The sequence below is a fragment of the Oryzias latipes genome, chromosome 18 (genome assembly GCF_002234675.1).
Source record: "Oryzias latipes chromosome 18, ASM223467v1".
NCBI classification, from domain to species: domain Eukaryota; kingdom Metazoa; phylum Chordata; class Actinopteri; order Beloniformes; family Adrianichthyidae; genus Oryzias; species Oryzias latipes.
This window is the reverse complement of record NC_019876.2, coordinates 17551695-17574850: the sequence shown is the minus strand read 5'-3', so window position 1 is coordinate 17574850 and position 23156 is coordinate 17551695. Positions and strand designations below refer to the sequence as shown.

The following is a 23156-nucleotide window of genomic DNA, read 5'->3' as shown; positions in this document are numbered from 1 at the left end:
AGAAATCTGAGAATCTAAAGATGAGCGACTGTCGTAAACTCATAAATTCAACAAAGTCCTCTTTAAACCTATCGTACTTTCTGCACTAACGGTGGGCATCAGATTATGGTGCAGTCAGACTCTATTTACTGCGTTCACGCCAAACCTAGAACGTGTTTATAACACGCTACACGTTAGCCACATCAGAGACGAACAACAACCACAACCGCACAAACAAAGTGTTGATTACTTTAAGGACATGGAAAAATAATTGGAAACTTGCGGGTTTCCATATTTTGACTATAAATTACAATTAAATGCTTTGAACTGGGTTAAATTAAGCTGTGCTGTTGTTAGATTCCAGATCTTATTGCATTAAAAGAGCTGAACATTTGTATAAAAACAGTGAGATATTGTTTGTTGGAAATTCATATTACACAGAAAAAAGAACTGATTAATTTAATTAACCAAAAGCCATTATTTTCACTCTTTAAGTTAAGGTCCCACTCCGATCATTTTTTGATCTCTTATAAAAAGCCTTCCCAGTGGTCTTTTAACTATGATTAAGCCATTTTTAGCCAACATTTTAAAATAGGAGTTCAGTAAAAATTCACCTCTGGGTTGTGGGCAGGACTGTTGGAGCACAGCAACCCCGCCCCCCTTCCCGGTACCCCTAATTGAAAGGTTAAAACACTTTTCTGCTAGCTCACAACCCCAACCAATGGGGTACACGGATCTAGTCTTCTACAAGTGCATACATCAGAATGGAATGAAATACTCAGAAATGGTTTCATTTTCTTCTTATATGTCACAAGAACATGTTAAAAACATCAACGACACAATTTTCATCCGAGATCATCACATTTTTTGATCTTTTTTCCTTCAAAATGACCCACGAAACTTACAGTTCTAATAGTTAACAGGAAAAAAATGTATTTTTTGACAGAGTTAAAATGTTCATACAACACTATATGAATCCCACAGCTGTAATTCTTCTGCTATTTTTGAAGCCCTATTGTCGACCTTCAGAAATGTCTCTTCTCTGCTAGCTTGACGCCACAGACTGAAATTCCGGTTAACAATCGACGGGACCGTTGGGATGAACCCGGAGTGACCTGTCAGTGGGATTATCAATGAGTTCAGGCAAACACAGAAACTTTCAGATGAGCTGAGGAACTCTCGATCTGTCGTGGGTTCATTGTCCTTAAAGATGAACTGCCTTCCAAAATTGTGAGGCCGTGCGGCCTTTGAGATGGTCAAACCAGAGAAAACAAAAATGTAACTTTTGAAAGAAAAAGAAATAAATAAAGAGGATTCATGTAATTAAAAGTTGAAGGTTTGAAACATGAAGTTTTCAAAATGCATGGATATAAAAACTCAATTTCTAATTAGAAAAAACGTGTCACTCATCTAAAGAAATACCCACAATTCAACTGAAACTTTTTGTCATTTTTAATATGTTTTGTTATGCATGAATGTTTTGAAAATATATTAAAAATACAGAGCTGTGACACTAAGAGCGACCATTGGACCTTGAGAGAGTGTCGATAAACACCTGTTCGGTTTCAGGGGTGTAAACTGAAAAAAATGGAGAGTGTGTGCGGTTTGTGTGTGTGTGTGTGTGTGTGTGTGTGTGTTAGACAAAGCATAGGGGGAGGAGAGACTGAGACTCATATAAATCATTATACATAACTATTGAACTAAACACACCTCACAGTGGTACAACACACACACACACACACACACACACTTGGAGGATCAGATGATCTGACCTTAAGAACAAAGATATCACCAGTTAGACGGACGACCATCTCCAAGACCTGGATCTACTTTTTTGGGACATCGAGGGGTCATGGATCCGATCGTGGAAGTGGTGGCTCTGATTTTAGGCTTCACCGGGTGGGTGATGGTGGGAGTCGCCCTCCCCAACCGTTACTGGAAGGTCTCAACCGTGGACGGGAATGTCATCACCACCTCCACCATCTACGAGAACCTGTGGATGTCCTGTGCCACGGATTCCACGGGGGTGCACAACTGCAGGGAGTTCCCTTCACTACTGGCTTTAAATGGTTTGTTCTTTTAAAATATATATACTTTTTTTTGAATCGAGGATTTAGAAAGAAGATTCTGAAACGTTCTGCTCTTGTTCTTCATGGAACCTGAAAGTAACTTGGCTGTTTCCGTGTGACCACAGGCTACATCCAAGCTTCTCGCGCCTTGATGATCGTGTCTATAGTAATGGGCACCTTTGGTCTAGTGGGGGCCCTCATAGGAATCCAGTGCTCCAAAGCAGTAGGGGAAAACTATGTCCTCAAAGGGAGGATTGCAGGCACTGCTGGAGTCTTCTTTATTCTTCAAGGTGAGGAAAATCCTAAAAAAAATGTCTCCCAGTTTCATGCTTTTACTGTTGATTAAATAACTCCTGAGATGAAAGAGCTGCTCCTACCGAACAATAAATCATTTTATAATCTGGCCTTCATAAATTTCATTTTTACTGTGTCAGATGTGTGTGTGTGCGGCTCCCTTTTTGCTCTCTTGACCATAAAAATATTCTTTGGGGGGGGGGGTTTCTCCAAAGGTTTGTGCACCATGGTGTCGGTGTCCTGGTACGCCTTCAACATCACGCAGGATTTCTTTGACCCTTTCTATCCGGGGATAAGGTAAATTCCCGCACTGGATTTAGGTGGGGTGGTGGGATAATCCAGCCTCCTGCATCGTGAGGAGTTGGCTGACCCTGACTCTGCTGGCAGGTATGAAATCGGAGAAGGACTTTACATCGGCTGGTGCTCCGGGGTGCTCGCCATCGCCGGGGGAGCCTGCCTCACCTGTTCCTGCAGAGTGGCAAGAGAGGAAAAATAGTGAGTCTTTTAAAGTTCCTAAAGTTAGCTATCACGCACGTGAGTGTGTGAAATTTGTGATCTGCATTTGACCAATCCCCTGGGGGAGCGGTGAGCTGCAGACACAGTTTCACTCAGGAACCATTTGGTGGTTTAATCTCTTAATGCTGAGTGTCAAGCAGGGAAGGGTCTTAATTTTAAATTCTTTGGTATGACTTAGCCTGGATTTGAATTCACGACTTTCCAGTTTTAGGGCAGCCACTCTACCGTAAGGCCATTGAATCTCCTGTGGGATTAAGGATGTCCGCCAAAAAAACGGTTACAGTTTGACCAAGCAATTGACCAACTTGTTGTTCATTAACTGCAACTCATCAAAGAGCAGCTTCTCTTTGATGAAACTTTTATGAATTTTATACCCAAACACATGAGTCAAAGTGTTCAGGGCGAGACTGCTATAAAAAGAACACTGAATACACAACAAGGCGCAAATTAAATGGGTCAGGGCAGTTGCACGTCCAAGGCCACTGGTTTCCATAAAAGAAGAAGTTGCCCCCTAGTGTAAGATCCGGCTTTGAATGGGATTTAATGGGAGTTTGATGCCCCCTAGTGGCAGAATAGCAAGGAGAGCTGATTATATGGAAGGTCAAAGAGCCCAAAATGAAATATAAAATGTTGCTTTAAAGAGATTTAAACCTAAATCAGACTTAATTGTTGCCATTTACAAAAGATTTTTTTCACGATCGGCCGTGCGATTTAATCCCTTTAGAGTTAAAACACACAAATATTGATGCTGTCAGCAAACTCTGTAATTTATCACATTTTACTAGTGCTAATTAATTAATAACAGCATCTGTTGTGACTCTCTTTTTAGACCAAATAAGACTAAACAAAACATTAAAATGTTTATTTAAAAATTAAAAATTGGTATTTTAAGCTTTTCAAAGTGTGTTTTTGATGACTTCAATCACATAGGAATCCTTATATTTAATAAACAGAACATGAACACTTTTATTTCACAGCATTAAATTATGATTATAAAATTGCTTAATCAATTACTGCAGATGTTTAAAACGATTGATCTCTAATCATATCACTTCACTTGCTCAAAAAATGGATTCATGATTTTTCTAATAAAAAAGAAATTGCACATATTTTTAACTTTTGATACTTGATCTGCATTTGCTATGAAGATTTCTGAAACAGTGTTATGTTTATTTTTCTGATATAATGTTATTTTAATCATAGTCACGACTTCTTTAATGAAAATAATCTGCAATTATTTTTGAAAACTGATCTGCATGTCACATGTTGATTTCTTAAATGGCGTTATATCTGTTTTTATATAATAATTAAGTAATTAATCTTTGGCATGTGATTTTTTGATACTTAAGGATTCTTATTCTGTCTGATAAAATGTTATGAACTGGATATTGATAAATTATGTAATGGAAATGGTTATAGTAAAACAGGGGTGAGATTACTTAAATTTACTTCCTTCAACTCCCTTTCAAGCAAAATTTGATTTAATGTCTAATTATGCTGAGTTTGATGCGTCTCTGTATGGATGTATAACTGCTGGTTATATGGTTTTGTTCGTTATCCTTGCCTTGATTGCTTGAAATAAACCATTTCAAAATCAAATTTATTACCGATCATCAGAAAGTTATTTTACGATGCAAGACCCTCCTGATTTTAGCACACTGATTTCTTGTTAGATCACGCCATTGAGTTAGTGCTAGATCAAACCTTAGGAAAATTCTTCATTTTTTTAACATTTGTGTTTCTGACATTTAAGAAGAAAGTTTTTACAACAATTCTTTTTACAATTTTAATTAGATTTCATCAGCGACATAATTGTTTTTTCAAATATTATTGCACCCATAACTTTTGTCGTTTGAATTAACCAATATTTTTAGAAGGAAAAAGAAATTCCAGAGCAACAACACATCGTGATTTTTGAGCTTTTTGGTCTTCCGTACAAGCATTTTTTAGGCAGTTTTTCTAGAACTTTCGAGACTTTTGTGCTCCATCAAAGAGATTTGGGGCTGTCTTTTGTAGCAGTTGAGTTCACCCCATGCGTGTAAAGCTATTAGCATAAAAATAAAGTAAAGTATAATATGGTATAGTATAGTATAGTATAGTATAGTATAGTATAGTATAGTATAGTATAGTATAGTATAGTATAAATAATAGAAGTAATATTGAAGGAATTAGGAATATGTATAGTATTGAAGTGGGGCTTTACATATCTTTCTGCATTTTTTATATTTTTATGCCTCTTTTATGTTTCATGTTGTTTTGGTGTCTTTAAAAAATGTACTTTTATTGCAAGATCAAAGGGCATTCTGGGAAAAGTAAAGGACTGAAGCTCACCCTTTATACCTTACTGCAGTATAATCTTTTTTGTTTCCATACCTGATACAAAAAAACAGGAAGTAGGAAGTGTTGCGGTTCTTCAAAAGACCACTGGGAGATGGTTGCAAAAGTGAGCAATTTCCGCTTTAGCCCAATGTTAAAAAGACCAACTTTACAGTAAAAAACATGTATTTACAGTTTGGTTGCAATGAGATTTTCCATGTATTTTGATTGTTTTTCCCATTTGCTGGTTTTGGAGGTTTGATGAGTTGGGCAAATCTACCCAACTCAACAAACGGGTGACACTAAATATTAAAAGTCCAATGCCTACATGTTGATACATTTTACCCAACTGAATTCGTCAAATGTCAATTAGATGAGTTGTGTGATTTGAAAAATGAATTTTATGAGGCAACTCACTTATTCATTGCCTTGTTTTGCAGCAATTTGCCTTATCAAGCCAGAGGAACGGTTTACTCCGGTCCAGCACCTACCAGGAGTGTAGTCGCAAGCACTTATGGACGAAACGCTTACGTCTGAAGGACATGAAAGCTGGGACACTTTCATCATCTGTTTGTTTTTTTTAGTGCACATTGAGAGGGGTTCAAATTAGAACTTTTAGTCCATTAAACAGAAAGAACCAAGCACAACTGTGCCATGTGTGACTTCAATATGAGGACATCCTTTTGTAAACATTGTACAAAGCTGCCCTACTTTCATTGTGCTCTTCAGAATGGATGTTTTCATTTTTCATTAATGATGTACACTGACGACAAAAAAACATATAAGTTAAGGGAGTCTAATCATTTGATGATCTGAGTAAACATGGCCAGAAACAAAGTAAAGATGATTCAAATGTTATTTTTGCATGTTTTTTGTACAGTTTTGTAAAGTTTCAGCGCAATAAATGGGCGATTTTATATGTCAAATTTGTGTTCTGTTTGTTTTATAACTGCACACAATAAAATGTTTTATGAAAAACACTTTATTTTTCAATAAGACTGTGATATTCGGAAAATCTTAGATCATAAAAAGCATTTTTAGTCATAAAAAGCTTTGGTAATGGAATTTACAACAACAAATTTCATAAAGTATTCAATACAATCGGAGAAAACAGAATGTTAGAGATGCTATTATGTGTCTAATTTGATAATCGTGTAGATGTTCAGGTCTCTAAGGTGACCAGAAGGGAGACAGAGCTCTTACTTCTGACACTAACATTCCCGATGCAACATGCAAAGTACAGTTTTTAGCCAGATTTTCCTCAGACAAGGAAAACAAAGACGTACATGGATGTAGTCGTCTACAAGTGAATGCATCAGAATGGAGCACATCAGGGAGCTTGTTTTCTAGGTCACAAATTTGATCTTTTTAAAACAGCATTTTTTTCACCTGTTCCTGACTCACAACAGTTTGAATAAAGAAATACTTGGAAATCCAATTTGAACGTAATTTTATTTATATATGTCCGCTATTATTAGAAAAGAACATGTTAAAAGCGGGAGTGGTTCTTTATCTCCTTAACTGCTCAACCAAGAGCGCATTTAGAAAACATATAAAACATTGATTGTGTGTATTACTCCCCCAAGGCAATAAGGAATATCACTGAAACTTGTGTTTACATGAATGAAAACTGTTTCTATAAGAAGCTGAGAAAATTATTCGCCTCCCTGCTTACTCTTCTTCTATCTTAAACAAGCATAAAATGTTTATTATTTCTTTTCCGTTCCCGCATTACAAAACTTTGAGGAATGAACGTGGCGTGACCGGCAGCGATGCTTGGGTGCGCTAGACTGCGTTTCCCGGTCCCAGCTGAGACACCACGGGGCTGTCAGAGAAAAAGTAGTCCCACCAATGAGCGCAGCCCACGTCTGTAAGCGAACGCGGATGTACACCACGTCAGCCAACCACGGAAATGTGAAACAGAAAGGGAGGAGACAGTGTCAGAAAAAAAAGGTTTCGTTTCCTAAGTATTCACGCTACCGGCGCTTTCGTTTACCCCTATTACATTTAGAGAAATTTACTTAGCAATAAGCGAAAAAAGAGTTGTTGTCTAACTAACGAAATTTGAGCTGTTAACTTTGTTCGGGAACCTTCCTCCGACGTCTCTAATTTCTGCCCGGACTGCTGGCGGACTGGGACCGTAAATAAACGGTCCTAGCAGCTCTGGTGGTCTGACAACAAGCGGCGGCGAAACGATGAAGATAGAGGCTCTTCCATGAAACAGAGCAGCGGTTTCAGGTGGGGCAAAGTGGTGGGGTCTGTGTGGGTCGGTGTCGCGGCGTGAGGACGTCCATGGAGCCGTATCGGCGGGCAGGAGTCAGCGGGCTGCTGTGCTCCCTTCCGCTGCTGTGCGTCCTGCTGGACATGCAGCTGGACGGTGAGAGCTGCGCCTCATCACACCATTCACTACTTTCAGCTACTATACTAGTACGGCTGCAAAAATGGTCATTTACACACATTATTAGCTTCCTTTGCGGCGTTACAGTTATGAAAAAGTAATGTCAAAATTGAATGTCTTTAAATTGTTTTGTTTCTTGAAAAGTTTCCAAATGTGTCAAAACTTAAAGAAAAAAAAGATAAACCCGGAAGTCTTTAAAAATGTTTTAAACTAAATATAGCAGTACATTTTTCTCTCTCTCTCTTTTTTTTTACATTCAGAGTTTTTTTTATCTGTCAATTTCACTTAACCAGCATAAACTAAGAAACCTGTCTCTGCTAAACATTAATGTGCAGAAATGAACAGATTCCCATCATATTACAAGCTTTTCAGTTTCAATCAAAGGCATTCTCTTGAAGTTTTTGTTTCATTTTCTGATGATATTGTGTATTGACGAATATCTGTGTTTTTTGGATTGCTTGAAATTAATAATTTGTCAACCAAAAAAGCTTAGAAAAACATTGCAGAATCAAGGAAGCGTTTATGGAAACATTTTAAATTCCAATAAAATAATGTTTTTGTTAAGACTGTGTGAACGAGACGATAAAACAAGGTTCAGACAGAAAACAACAGTTTTAGTGTCCTTTAAGTACAAGGAAGAAAACTATCAATTTTACTTTTTGTGCACTTGTCGTTGAAGACCTACTATAAGGTTAGGTAGGTTATGTTTTTGAAAGTTATGTACTTATTTACACTTGTTTTCTTTTATTTAATCCTCTTTTTGTATATTTATGTTTTTATTTTATTTATATATTTATTTGATTTTTTTTTTGTATTCAAAAAGGTTCTGTCTAAATACTTGCTCATTATAATGAATATTTCAGGAATGTTTTTCATTTCTTTTATTTACAGTTTTTCTCAGATTTGTTTTAAAATACAGTAGAAGACGGTAAATAGAGTTTGATTTGCAGGAAAAACGTCATCTTTTCCTTTCGGTTTGGAAATGATCTCAGTTCTGTGTTGCAGGCGTGTTCGGGGCGACCCGGGCGGAGATCGAGCAGCACCTGGAGATGGGCCGCAAGCTTCTGGCGGCGGGTCAGCTGGCTGAGGCTCTGTCGCACTACCACTCTGCTGTGGGTGAGCTCACACACACGCAGACGCCTTCCATCTTCCCGCTTTTTGCTGCCCTTTTCCTCACACAGCCGAGTGAGGAGTGTGTTGTTGTTTTTTTTGTCATTTCTGGTGCATGAATGTGGTTTCTGACAAACGTTTGTTTTGCAGAGGGAGACTCTAAGAACTACCTGACCTACTACAAACGGGCTGCCGTGTTTCTGGCTTTGGGCAAATCCAAATCCGCTCTGCCGGATCTGACCCGAGCCATCGAGCTCAAGCCTGATTTCCTGGCGGTGAGTGAAAACTTTTTATTTTTAATTTTTTTTTAGCTTCACTCTCACCAGCTTTCCATTTTAAAACTATTCTTCCTGTTGTGACGTTTCCAGGCCCGGCTGCAGAGAGGGAACATCCTGTTGAAGCAGGGGAACACGGAGGAGGCCAGAGCCGACTTTGAGTCGGTGGTGAGTTTGGCGACCGCCTCCCCGCGCGGCTTTGAGAGCGATTTGCCTTTTAAAGTTTGAGGTTTTTCGCTCCAGCTCAAGCGCTCCCCAGACCAGGAAGAAGCTCGCCAGCAGCTGATGAAGGCCAGCGAGCTGGAGGGTCTGCAGGAGGAGGCCTACGCCGCACACCATCAGGGAGAATACAGCGCCGCCATCGCCGTTTTAGAGAGGGCCATAGAAGTAGGTGTTGAAATCAAAATTCATGTTTGTGGGGGGAGGGGGTTCAAAGAAAATGCAAATGATCATCTGTTGTTCCTAGTTTTCTTTTATTTATGATGATGCCGTTTTTAGCCAAAATAAAAAAAACCTGTGACCTTTTTTAAGACTTAATTTCTGCAGAGCGGCAATAGATCAGTAAAAGATTGTTGGCAGGACTGTTGGTGCAGAGTAAACCCGCCCCCACTTCCCGTCATCCATCTGTTTGCACGCTCTCCAACTAGCTTACAGCCCCTCACACCCCCAACCTAACAATACCAGTGCAGCAAATATGGCGATCAATGTCGGAGCTTTGTAGTCGTTCAGCTTTGATCCAGATTCCAGCTCAGACGAGGAAAACAAAGACGCGCACGGATGTATTTGTCTGCTCAGAAACGCCATTTTAAATGTACTTTTTTTCTTAAGTGTCCTCATCGTCAGAAAAATGCTACAAGAAAGTGTTAAAAACACAATTTTCATTGGAGTGGCTCTTTAAATCTTTTTGAGACAGCTTTCAGGTAAATGTAGGAAATTAAAGTTTTGTTTGTAAAGTCTATTTGTTGCAGTTTAAATTACTTTTTAATGTGAAATTTTCAAAATAAAACTACGCTTTTGCTATACAAACTGGCAAATATCTAAATGAGATCTAATGATGAACTTACAAATCCTTCAAGAACTCTGTGGGAGTCCTGTCAAGTGCAGAAAAGACTGCTTGGTCATTTTTTTGTTTTGGTTTTCCCCGCCGTGGCTCAGATTTCTCCCTGGGATCCGGACCTGCGGGAGCTGCGAGCCGAATGCTACGTCAGAACGGGCGATCCACAGAAAGCCATCCAGGATCTGACGCCCACGACGAAGCTGCGCAACGACAACCGGGCAGCTTTCCTGAAGCTCAGCCTGCTGCACTACAGCCTGGGGCAACACCACGAGTCCCTCAAGTGAGGCTCCAGCAAAGCCGCCTCTTCTGTCAGGCCGCCCCCTTCTGCCCTCTCATCTGCCCCGCCCGCCCCTTCTGCTTCTGTTTCAGTCACGTCAGGGAGTGCCTGAAGCTGGACCAGGATGACAAGGACTGCTTCAACCACTACAAGCAGGTGAAGAAGCTCAGCAAACAGCTGGACTCTGCAGAGGAGCTGATTCTAGAGGAGAGGTCCGTGTCTTGAGTGTCCGTCTGCGTAGGGATTTTAATGGTGCTGCTTTCCATAAATCTGTTTTTTTTGTGTGTGTGTGTGTCCACAATAAGGTATCGAGATGCCATCGACAAGTATGAGTCTGTGATGAAGACAGAGTCAGATGTCCCGTTTTACACCAACCTGGCAAAAGAGAGAATCTGCTTCTGTTTTGTAAAGGTGAGTGAAAAACGCAGAATGACCTAAAAGTCTGATCAACTGAAATATTTCAGATGATCAGACCTAATAACCTATAAAATCGAACTCCTTTTTTTGTTTTTATACGTGTATTAGAAGAAGAAAATGCGCTCAAGCTAGAGTACGTGTCATTGTGATAATTGGCAGGGAGATTTCACAATAAAAGTATTTTTTTTCTGAGTTTTAAAGCCTTGTTCAGCCTTGATGCCTGAATTTATTTCCAATTACCGTATATGAAAAAAAACCTCTTTGTTTTTGCTTTCAAGTAGATACTAAATGAAGTGAAGGTTTAATCAGAAGCAGTTTGATGCATATTTGTCCTTAAAGCTTCGACTTTGACAAAATCAAACCTCTGTTAGGATTTAGAGTTTGGTGGACCTGCTGTCGTGTTTGGACGAAAAAGAGCTCAGTAAAGCTCCTGAACTGGTTTAAATAACAAGCTGCCCATTATAATTAGCATATGTTAGAACGTGTTTGCACAGGTGATGTCACATGTGGACAGGCACCATGAAGACTACATCTTAGTCACTGCTCCGTCATTTTTCACATTTCTATTTCAGAACCAGTGTAGTTTCAGGTCCTTGATGTGTTTATGGTTTTGAAGGCAAGTATTTGAGAGAACAAAAGGTAATTCTTCTCTTTAAAGATCGTTAACGCTTCAAATTAAATAAAGTTGGCTCAAAAGCACGACACAGTTGTTGTTTTTTACAGCGCTGGAAATCTTCCTTCAATTTTTATTTTTATGCCCAAACAGTTTAAAGTTCCATCAACAATGAAGAGTCGTCCACGACATCAAGCCTTAAAGCAACCCGGATCATCATAGTACCACCTCTGTGTTTGTTGCATTGAGGCGTATTTATTCTTTTTCAGTTGTGGGACAAAATGTTTGCTGTTGTATTTTTAAGGGGGGGGCATTACACCTCCCTCAATGTATTTAGTTTCATTTTGTCCTGATGTTGAAGCCTGCAACCGGTTTTATTGTGTTTATTGTGAACTCTTCAAACCAAATCAAACTTTATTTATAAAGCACTTCATGACAAAAGTAACACAAAGTGCAAATCATCTTTAAATTAAAAAAAAAAGAAACAACAAAAAGCTTTAAAAAATGAAAAAAGGTGTTAAACACAAAATAACCCTCCCTCCCCACCCCTGAACCCAAAATAATTAAGCTAAATTGACATGAATAGAACTGAAAAAATAGGAATAGAGGTTAGCCTTGATGCCGATTGGAGGAAATGAGCGGCTGATCTGCTCTTGTAGTCGTGGTATTTTGGCGTTCTCAGATCTTTAACACTTTGTGGTTCTTAGTGGACTGGTTCCATGGTGGGTGGCTGCAGAAATGACCTTGTAACCTTTTCCAGATGGATGCGTCAGGGTTCGGTTCCCACTGACCGGCCTTTAGCGACCTGTTGGTGCGTTTGTCAGACGGGGATGGTTGTTTTTTTGGTTTTTTATTTATTTTTGTCTTTTGGGTCCCAATGACATTTATTCAATGTAAAGATTTAAACACAATCACCCTGCATTCCTGTGGATTTCAGAGCCATATTTTCATGTTTTTCCAGTTGAACCTGGTCAGCGAGGCCATCGACGTGTGTTCAGAGGCTCATCAGAGGGACCCCCGCAACGCCAAAATCCTGCGGGACCGAGCAGAAGCCTACATCCTCAACCAGGACTATGAGAAGGGTAATTCAGCAGAAAAAACAAAAGAGTCCCATCTCTGCACCATCACTCAGACGATCACTTCTGTTTCTCTGAAGCCGTGGAGGATTACCAGGAGGCGCGAGAGTTCGACGGCGACAGCAACGACATCAAAGAGGGTCTGGAGCGAGCGCAGAAGCTGCTGAAAGTCTCTCAGAAGAGGGACTACTACAAGATCCTCGGAGTCAGCAGGTAAGCCCCACGGCGGCACCTCCAGGAGGGAAAAACTCTCCCTGACATCCCCGTCTGTCCTCAGGAGCGCCAACAAGCAGGAGGTCATCAAAGCGTACAGGAAGCTGGCTCAGCAGTGGCACCCCGACAACTTCCAGTCTGAGGCGGAGAAGAAGGAGGCGGAGAAGAAGTTCATCGACATCGCGTCGGCCAAAGAGGTCCTCACCGACCCCGGTCAGCAGTCATTCACACTCTTCTGTTTCCTTTCAATCGTCCGGACTAAAGCGAAACTGGAGTTTAGCTCGACTGAAAAGAACCAGAAACAGGATGAAGGTTTAGAATTTGCCAACAAAAGTATTTGTCTTTGAAGTCAAAATAAAAGCTAGACTAATGGTGTTGAGGGCCTTTGACTGAGCCTGTCACTCGACATTTTTCACGTGTTTGATTACAAGTTTTCGGTGTTATGAATACAATGTTTTCTTGTTCCTCCTTTCATCCGATTCCAGAAATGAGACAGAAGTTCGACTCGGGCGAGGATCCTCTGGACCCGGAGAACCAGCAGGGCGGAGGCGGCGGTCAGAGGCCGTGGCCTTTCCACTTCAACCCCTTTGATTCTGGAGGCAGCTTCCACTTCAAGTTTGAGTACAACTAGACCCCAGGAGGTTTGTGGATTGGGGACGGACTCCTCAGGACGTCTTCATCTACGTTGGTGCAGTTTCAAAACTTCTGACTTTTCTTCTTCTTCAATCTGGACCTTCCTCTGAATCCAGAGGAAGACTCTAGGAAACCTAAAGGTGGTGGTTACAGGAAACTGAAGCACTTTGTGCCATTTTTGAATCGTCTACAGGCAGGTTTGCCTCTTAGGATTCTTTTTTTCTCAAATGTGACATTTTGGAGTCTCCTCTTTCTATTTAAAGACTTTGAGGAGCTTCCAAAGAAACGATGAGGTTCAAACGTGAAACTTCTGAAGGTTGAAATCCTGTGGATGGAACTCTGTCGTTGCAGTTTTCTGCTTTAAACTGCAGCTCATTGGCCTTTCAAAAAAAAGATGATCAAAATAAAAAAAAGCTGCAAATATATTTAGGTTCAAAGGCTTTAATCTCCAAACGTCCACAAATGGAGAGAAGTTGGAGCTTTTTAAAAGTCCTTCAGAGAACCTGAAGACTCTTTGGTTGCCATCCCAGAAACTGCTTTATAATTAGAACAAGTCAGATGTTCTGCAGAGCCGGAGCTCGAGTTTCTGCGGCGTCTGTATTTCACAAAGACGCGGAGAATGTTTATGCGAAGGCGGAAAACTTAAGGCGGAAGTTTGAGGAAAGAAAACGTGACGGCTGTAGGTGCTGCCATGAAAAACCATGTTACGCCCCATCTCCATTTTATTTCTGTTTGCACAACTTTAAGTTATTTTTACCAGGTTAAGAAATGGAACTGGTTCTACGGCTTACTGTGTGGACTTTAATGTGACCGTATTTAAAGATGAAGTCTCATTTGTTGACGGCATCGATTTACTGTTGCCAAACTGAACCTGCTGACATGTTTTGAGTGTAATAAAACATGTAAATGATTCGTTTGCACTCCTTTTACCTCATTCGTTTGTTTTTCTTTCTTGTTTAGTCCCTTTTTAAATAAAGTTAATTAAAAAAAAAGAGGAAAAACTTAATGCATGCATGTGCATCTTTATATCTTTAGAAGTCCCTTGAGACAAACGGGAAGAAATTCAACTTCCGGGTTGAAGCAGGTTAAAAAAACCAAAGTAATTAGAAAAAGGTGAAGTTCACTAAGGAAACTAAAAGAAGTTCAGGTTTAAGGCATAAATTCAAAACAAAAATATTTAGTCTTGCTCAAAAAACATCTCTTCTTTGCTGGTTACAATATCCATAATGTACTCAAACTTTTACTTTGAAATACTAATTTTACATATGAACTTAAAAATCGTGAACGATTTTTTGACCAATTCAAAACGTACTTTTATTTTGAAAAGATTAGGGTTTGGTGATGTCAGTTTTGCAACGGACATCGCTGCCTTCGCTTTTAAAGTAATCCAATAAATTTGGTCCACTTCCCAAAACGTTTGTTTGACTTGATACAATATACATAACTGTAAAGTTTTATTTTCATTTTATTCATAAACATAAAGATTGCAAAGGTTAGTCTTCTGACTGAAAACTAAAAAGCCTGTTTGTCCTGCCTATATACTTTTATTTTGAAAAAAAGACTAGTTCTGTGATGTCACACGTCAGCCAAAATGGCAGCAATAAACGAAGACATTGCTGGCTTCACTTTTGAAAGAATTTCTAAAATAAAATGTGATCATAATCAGTTTAAAATCCTAAATATGGTCCACATTTCTCATACGGTTCTGCAGGAATCCAAAGCTTCAAACAGAACTTTTATTTTAAAACCACTCCGGCAGAGACGTTTAATCTCAGTCTGTCTCCACTCCTGCAGCCGGCAGAACCTTCCTGTCAGTCTTTGAGGGAACGGCTGAATCCAAACGTTCTGTGATCCACCAACACCAGCGGTCCAACTGTCCAGCAGCAAAGCATGATGGGTGTTGAAGTCTGCAAATGTCCCAGGCTTCCTCAGCAGATGGCTCCAAATCCGTGAGCGTCCTCTAGACTGTCGGCCTCCACCTCGATGGACACCACGTGGTGGCCGGGGATCATGGCCAGGCCCAGCACTCTGGGTTCACCCTGAGAGAACGTGTCTGAGGAAAGAGGACATGGTAGCATCAATGCTCCTTTTCAGGGGGGAAAACCGCCTTAAACCTCAGCCTCTAGAACTACGAGTCCGAGTTTTAAAGGTAGAAAGAAAAAAAAAAAACATTTCGCGACTCAGGAATGTTCCACTAAAACGTTTCTCCTGGTACAGTGGCTAAAGGTGGTCTAAATCTGACTGTATATGAGAACTGGACTGAGTGACCCCTCCCTCCTCACGTTCCAAACAGGAAGTAGCCGCTGGCTCCAAGAAGCTGAACTTCAACTTCCCATAAACTTCAACTGAGAAATAAACAGCCATTACTCAGTCTGAACTACCATTCTTGCTCTGCTACCTTTTTTTAAACATGTTCTTATTAATCTTTTTCTCTGTAGCGCAAATTATTTAAGTTATAAACTGACCAATCAGGTGCCTCAATAAAAGCATGTGGTCTTAAAACAAATGTTCAAAATGTTTGGCAGATGTGTAGCCTGCTTTCACGTGGATGGGGTGTGGTCTTCCAACAAGCTCACTCCTGTTTGGTTAGAGTGGTTGCCATTGGTTCGGACAAATCACCGTTCACTGACCTCGTATGGCTCCAACATGGCGGCGTTTCGCAAATAAAATGGCGCCAGTCCATTTTGTTGGACCTGGAGGTAAGGCGCTTTCTATGGATGACATCACACTCACTCAGTCCAGGTCCTAAATACAGTCAATGGTTTTATGACCTTTTCAAGACTTTTTAAATATGTTGGTTTGTGTTTTTGAAACTTTTTTTAGTGGAAGAACCATGTAACGTTGTTGAACATCTTGTGAAAACACCAGGGATGAGGATTTCATCTCCAAATGACACCACAACAACATAGAAAAGCCACAAACAAGAGTAGTAATAACTAGTTAAGTCTATGAAGACTCTCATTCATCCGGGTTGATTCCATCGTTCTGTTCGGGAACTGACTAAGCTTTTTGGATAAGAGGTGAAACGTCTTCAACTTTAAAAACCAACCAGATGGCAACCTTTCAACCTACTACTATGATGAATAACCAGTTAATATAAAATGTAACCCGATGTTCTGTGTGGAGGAGAACCGGCCAGCTATAACGTCTTCTCTGGTTCCCTCTTGTTTTGTTACCTGGAGATTTGAGGAACTCCTGAGCAGAGCCGAGGATGACGTTGCAGTCGCGGTCCGTGCAGAGGAAGAGCCCCACCAAAGTCCGTCCGTCCGTCATGCGGATCCTCATGTTCTTGTTCAGGAGCCCCTCCAGCTTCTGTCTGGCCTGAGACGAAGGCGGAACCTCGGTCTGCCCCTGGAGGTACACACACAAATGACTAAGAACTGCTGCCAACATTATCACAAAATATCTTAAAACGATGAACACGATTAATAATTGTAGAAGAATTGCAATTATCATATTTTATTCAAAGTAGCTAGTTTGTTTATAATCATGGCTGTGCAGGGCACGTTTTTAGAATGCTATTTTGTTAGCTTCAGGCTAACGTCTTACTTAAAGTATCGATAATCACTTTCTAATCTATCATTTGTTTTCTTCCTTTTTTTAAAAAAAATAGTGTAATGAAAAAAATGTAAATATCGTTACACAAAAACATGACAAATACATACTCGAGTCGAAGGACCGTTTTCCTCGATTATTGTTGCCATAACCTTTTCTTGTTTCTTGCGGAACAAATTTACCGACGGACCAGCTGGACCGGAAGTAGGTCGCATTTGACATTTTTTCCCCCTCCAGAAACGTTATTATAAATGCCAGGTACCGTACAAAAATATAAATATACAACAGACATTAATCCAAACATATAAACAAGGAATAAAAATAATATAAAGTGCCAGAGGTAGAAATGAATATGTAAAATTACATGGGTATGTAAAACTAGATTTAACAAAACTTTACAGATTTAGCATTTTTAAAAAGTTTATGTTGGGATATTTTCAAGCTTTTTGGCTTTTTGTTTTAAACTACTTGATTTTACAAATAAACAGACCTGAAACAAAAATAAAGAAAAGTTTGGGATTTGGTCAGAAAAATTACATTTATGACTAGATTCACTAGTTGCTTTATGGGACGCTGGAGGGAACAATGGAAGACATAAAAAAATGAAAAGATTAGTTGATTGATTGATTGATTGACTGATTGATTGAACATTTCTATGGGGCTAAATTAGGATCAGCTTAAAATGAATAAAAAACCAGATTGTGAATTGGAAGAAAACTGACGTTGTAAATTGAATAACTGGACAACAGTTTTAAACTCAAAGTACACATTGTAAACCTGTAAGAAGTATTGAACATTGTAAAACTAAATTGTAAATTTTAAACGTTAAAAAAAAACAGTTTTTTCGATAACAGCTGTTTATGTTTCTCTTTCCTCACTACGGAGCCTGTGAGCTAACATGGGTAAATAATAATAATTACTTGCCTCAAAAAAATAAAATTCAGATATACATTTATCCTGTTGTATTTGAAAGCAACCTCACTTACAGTGACACGTTGATTGGTCGAGATGCGTTATGGGATATGTGTGATGCATGATGGGATAAGTAGCATGAAGCCTTCGGGTGTAAAGTAACTGCTAACTGTTACTAAAAGACAAGTTACCTCAGCACGTCATGGATATTATTATTCCTGTTCGACCCTAAAATGCAACGCCACATACCGCAGCAACGCTTCGCCTGCTGGCCAGCCAGCTGCCCGAAAGTCGGCGTGCCGACAAGCTCGGCCCTCCTAAATCTTACAATGTTTCTCTTATTTTCAACAGTGATAAATGGATCCCCTAGTTTGATTCTTGTTTTTAATTTTCCCCTCTTGAATTAATGCAGGTCACAGAGACAAAGATGTAGCGGCGGAAAGCTGCTTTTGCGGCAGTCGGGAGAGCGTACCGGGATGTGTATGAACGGGATTATTGATGCTTTTGTGGAGCTTTTTTAAATAAATAAATTGGATCTCTAAACATCCTCTGTGTCTTCTATGCTTTGTATTGAGATATATACAGTCAGAAATGTGAAGGTATCTGCTGTAAATCCAAGTATTGCTCACATCCATGTTTATGAGTGACTTACCACATGAATTTACCCATGTCAGATCACGGGCTCCGTGTCTCGCTCTCAGTCCTCCGTCTACAATTTTAATTCAGACTTTCACAGTTTTCACTGCTGAGCCTAACTTTATGTGACAGGGGAGCTTTGTGCCCATTGGCCACCAAGGTCGGAATCCTGGCTAGGGGGGGGGGGGTCGGGTCGGGTTATGGTGGCTCAAAACAATTACCTGGTAGTTATGACAAAACAACGGTTAGGACAAATTAGGTCTTTGTCCATTAAGAACATTAAGAAATCTTTTTATAAATATATTGAAAGTGTGAAATAAAACGCAGAGTGACCTTTACACTGTAGAAAGAAAACTTATTTGATTTGAGTTTTTGTTATGTTAACCAAAAAATTGAATTTAAAAAAGCATCTAATTTGGATTAAAAAAATAAGGCACAACCTAATCTGAAAAACTCCCATGCGACTTTTGGAAAAAAAAAAAGTCTAAATAAATAAATAAAACATACACTTTGGTTTTTCAACTATGAAGCACAGAGGTGGAGGTTCTTACCGTGTGTTTCAGGCTCATGATCTAGATGTTTGCCATTTAACTCATGGACTGATGAAAAAAATGACCAAATTGGCTTCTGTTCCACAACACTTAAATAAAAAAGTGTCTGTGGAGAAATCTGTTTTTCACCATAAAGGATCTAAAAACTACTTTTCCAAAATAGCCGAGGGATTTTACAAATCATTTTTAACTTTGTGAAAAAATTCCTCTGTGTCTGGTTAAACTTACAGGTCAGTAGGAACTGCTCAGAGATGCTGAACAGTGGTTTTACTGCCATATTAAAGCAGTGAGTTGGAAGCATCTTCCTCTTCTAGAGCATTCTGAAGGTGATTTAAAGGTCGTCCATCAAGCTAATACTTTACTAAAATCAGTCTAAACTTCCAGCTTAACGTGAGCCAAAAGACACAAATCTTTATTTAGGCTAAAATAAGAACTTCCAAACTGATTGATGTCTTCTGCTTCACTGTTGTGGTTGACTGTAGTTTCACTTCATCAGTCTCTGTCAGTGTGCAGCACCTCCGGTCCACCCTTTTTCACATCAGATGTCTTCTTTTCATGGAGACGTTTGTGGTTTTGGTTGTGTGCAGCCCGTCAAAGACCAGCGGCGTCTGAATGGGTCTGTGGGCTGAACCTGATTAGAACATTGTGGAACTAACTAATTCGCTTAAGATCAACTCAGAGTGCAAGCTTTCTTAGCAAAGCATACCCAAACCATCATCCTTCCACCACCGTGCTTTACACGATGGTTTCCCTCTGTCTGCACCGGAAATGAACAGAACAAGAGTCTTTATTGCAACCCTCAAAAATTGTATTTTAGTATTTGAAACTTGATGGATGGATGGATGGATGGATGGATGGATGAATAGATAGATGGAGGCAGAAAATAAATACCACTAAAATAAACAATAAAAAACACAAGGAAGTGTCCGGTGTCACATACATCTTTATACTTAGTACAACATGCGACATGTAGTGAATTGTATTGGACAACTGACCAACAAGAACCTAAGTATAAAAATGGAAAACAATCTGAAAATAATTAAAAATAATACTAGATTGTAGAAACAGCAGTTACAAGGTGTAAAAGAGTCAATCTACTGTTAAGAGTATGAACGTGTATAAAGTGAGTACACTCAAAGCAAATGATCTGTAAAAAAAACATGAATTTGTCCTTGTGTAGCATTGAGAATGTACAATGTAGTCCAACCATCCATCCACAATTCCCCACCAACCAACCATCCATCTATCCATCCAACCAACCAACCAACCATCCATCCATCCAACCAACCATCCATCCATCAAACCAACCATCCATCCAACCAAACATGCACCCATCCACCCAACCATCCATCTATCCAGCCATCCATCAATCCATTCATCCATCTAACCAACCAACCAACCAACCATCCATCCATCCATCCATCCATCCATCCATCCATCCATCCATCCATCCATCTATCCAACCAACCATCCATCCATCCATCCATCCATCTATCCATCCAACCAACCATCCATCTATCAACCAACCAACCAACCAACCATCCATCCATTCATCCATCTAACCAACCAACCAACCAACCATCCATCCATCCAACCAACCATCCATCCATCCATCCATCCATCCATCCATCCATCCATCCATCCAACCAACCAACCATCCATCCATCCAACCAACCATCCATCCATCCATCCATCCATCCATCCATCCATCCATTCATCCATCTAACCAACCAACCAACCAACCAACCAACCATCCATCCATCCATCCATCCATCCATCCATCCATCCATCCATCCATCCAACCAACCATCCATCTATCCAACCAACCATCCATCCATCTATCCATCCAACCAACCATCCATCCATCTATCAACCAACCAACCAACCAACCATCCATCCAACCAACCATCCATCCATCCATCCAACCAACCATCCATCCATCCAACCAACCATCCATCCATCCATCCATCCATCCATCCATCCATCCATCCATCCATCCAACCATGCATCCGTCCAACCATCCATCCATCCATCCATCCATCCATCCATCCATCCATCCATCCATCCATCTATGCATCTGTTTTCCAAACCTGTTTAATCCCTGTTATGATCATGGGGTTGCTGGAGCCTATTTCAGGTCTTGACGGGAGAAGGTAGGTCTTTGGCACCTTTAAGGACAATTTAACCCTATAACATGGTAGCTTTAGCTCCATTATTAAAAAAGCGGCTTTGCACCATTATCTAACACTTTACATTACTAACGTTCTACAAAGCCCATATGAAAACAGCATTTCTCCGATTCCGAATCAGCTGATCAAGGGAACCGTTGAAAAGTTACGGTACATCAAAGAGCGTGTGTTATTTAGGTGTCGACATCTCTGTTGTTAAGATAAGATAAGATAAGAAAAAGATACTTTATTGATCCCAGCTTAGGAAATTGGGTTGTAGCAGCGTCCGCATTAGGCTCAAAGATAGAAACACACAAACAATGGGTGATAAAAGAAAAATGGAACAATCAGAGAAAAACATTTGGTTTTCATGACAGCTCTGGAGAAAAATAGACAGACCTCAAATGAGTTTATCTATTGCAAATAGTTGATGAGTAATTAAGTCCAATGGAGTGAGGCAGGAATGATCTCCTGTAGCGGATTGGTGTGACAGCGAAGCTGCCTAAGCCTCTTGGAGAAAGTGCTCCGCTGACCTTCAAGAACAGGATGGAGAAGATGCTCCAGATTATCCATGATGGATACGATCTTATTTAAAGTCCTCCTCTCCATCAAAGCTTCAAACGTGTCCATTTTACATCCGATTACAGACCCAGTTAAAGTCCTCCAGGCGTCTAAAATGCTGAAGACGTTGCTCGGCCTTCTTCATCAGGGTGTTAACGTGACAGAACCATTTCAGATCCTGCGTGATATAAACGCAAACTCTCTGAACTGAAACATTTGATATACACAAACAGGCCTAAAAGGTTTGAAGTGTAACTAGAATTTATTAATAATGTTCTACTCTTATTGTCTTTCTCTGATCAGGGTAAAACGGTGCTTAGATCTACTGGAGGAGCCACCCTCATCCTATGCTACGTTCACACCACCATTGCTAATGCACATTCCAGTGACCAGACGTTGAACAAAACGTCTATATAAACAAATGCTACGCACTTCTGTGTTCAAAAGTTTGTGTTCCCGCATCACTACATAAATTTTGTTTTTGGGGTTCAAGAACAAACCAGGTTGAACTTTGACCAGTCTTGACTTTGGATGGTATGGATGGCATGTCTTTTCATTCGTGGAAGTATCAGCTGATGAATAATTGCAGTTTGTGCCCAGAAGGAATTATATGAAAAATAATTTAAGAATGCTTGTTTAGTGCGATCTGACACACAGCAGGGGGTGGCGTTGGTGACCTCTGACCACATCTGATGAGCGATTAGTCAGAGGGCTGTAAGGAGATTTGACAGTTGATACCACAGACAAAATAGGATAATTGGCTTATGGGTGACCTTGCTGCAGACTGGCGACCTCCTCAGGGTCTACTCTACCTTTGCCAAATGCTACATTCACATCGAGCGTGTGATGTGCGTTCAAGAGAACACGTTGAACGCGTGTACACGCTGACTGTTACTACCCCATACTAGCACAGTTCAGAAATACATGAAATTCTTGTCATATAACTCCATCCGGACACAAATTGCAGTTATTAATTTGTCCTTCATGATCAATTTTCATAAGGGTTAGCACTTACATGATTGAAAGGGGATGCCATCCATACGCCACTACCAAAACAGAGTCACCGATTGGTCACAGTTCAACCTGATTTAACTTTTGACGTTGCCTGAAACGTTGCCTGAAACGCATGTAAGCGTGCTTTTACATTGGCCTTTCAGTGGAAGTGGTCGCTTGGACGCACGCGTGTTTCTGAGCCTGGTGAGAATGTAGCATGAGATGCTTTTTCTATTTCCATTATCTGGAAATGTTTCCCCTTCATGGCCTTCTGTGACCACACACCTGAGTGCTGCAGGTGACTCCTTTTTTGTTTAGGATATTACCATCTCTGTCGTTGGTCTACATTTGTGCTTCGCCAACAATGGCTCCCAGCGTTTGTGTGCTATGTTAGAACTTGTGTGGCACAGACAGGACTGTAGTGTTGCCTGAAACACAGGCTAGGGATGTTCCCAGACTCATTAAAAGCGTATTTGCTCACCCTCTCCTCCTAATCTGATCCCACTCTGGCTCACTCCCCACTCCCTGACAGTTATT

The 23156-nt window shown here is 40.2% G+C and overlaps 3 protein-coding genes across 3 annotated transcripts; 2 read left to right on the top strand and 1 right to left on the bottom strand.

Moving 5' to 3' along the window:
* The first annotated feature begins 1687 nt into the window (after positions 1-1687).
* cldn15 (claudin 15) lies at positions 1688-6154 on the top strand. The gene is made up of 5 exons (XM_004079825.4): positions 1688-2048; positions 2174-2338; positions 2558-2639; positions 2730-2837; positions 5615-6154. The coding sequence occupies exons 1-5, from the start codon at positions 1832-1834 to the stop codon at positions 5709-5711; spliced, it is 669 nt and encodes a 222-aa protein (XP_004079873.1). The 5' UTR covers positions 1688-1831; the 3' UTR covers positions 5712-6154.
* Positions 6155-7101: 947 nt separating this feature from the next.
* LOC101168077 (dnaJ homolog subfamily C member 3) lies at positions 7102-14172 on the top strand. Its single transcript, XM_004079824.4, has 12 exons — positions 7102-7551; positions 8578-8688; positions 8833-8957; positions 9051-9125; positions 9201-9344; positions 10113-10294; positions 10384-10503; positions 10597-10702; positions 12283-12403; positions 12478-12610; positions 12675-12823; positions 13096-14172. The coding sequence occupies exons 1-12, from the start codon at positions 7467-7469 to the stop codon at positions 13239-13241; spliced, it is 1497 nt and encodes a 498-aa protein (XP_004079872.1). The 5' UTR covers positions 7102-7466; the 3' UTR covers positions 13242-14172.
* A 508-nt stretch (positions 14173-14680) lies between these two features.
* Positions 14681-17026, bottom strand: naa38 (N(alpha)-acetyltransferase 38, NatC auxiliary subunit). Its single transcript, XM_004079823.4, has 3 exons — positions 16909-17026; positions 16420-16594; positions 14681-15296 (listed from the first exon to the last, which is right to left on the bottom strand). The coding sequence occupies exons 1-3, from the start codon at positions 17011-17013 to the stop codon at positions 15172-15174; spliced, it is 405 nt and encodes a 134-aa protein (XP_004079871.3). The 5' UTR covers positions 17014-17026; the 3' UTR covers positions 14681-15171.
* Positions 17027-23156: the final 6130 nt, after the last annotated feature.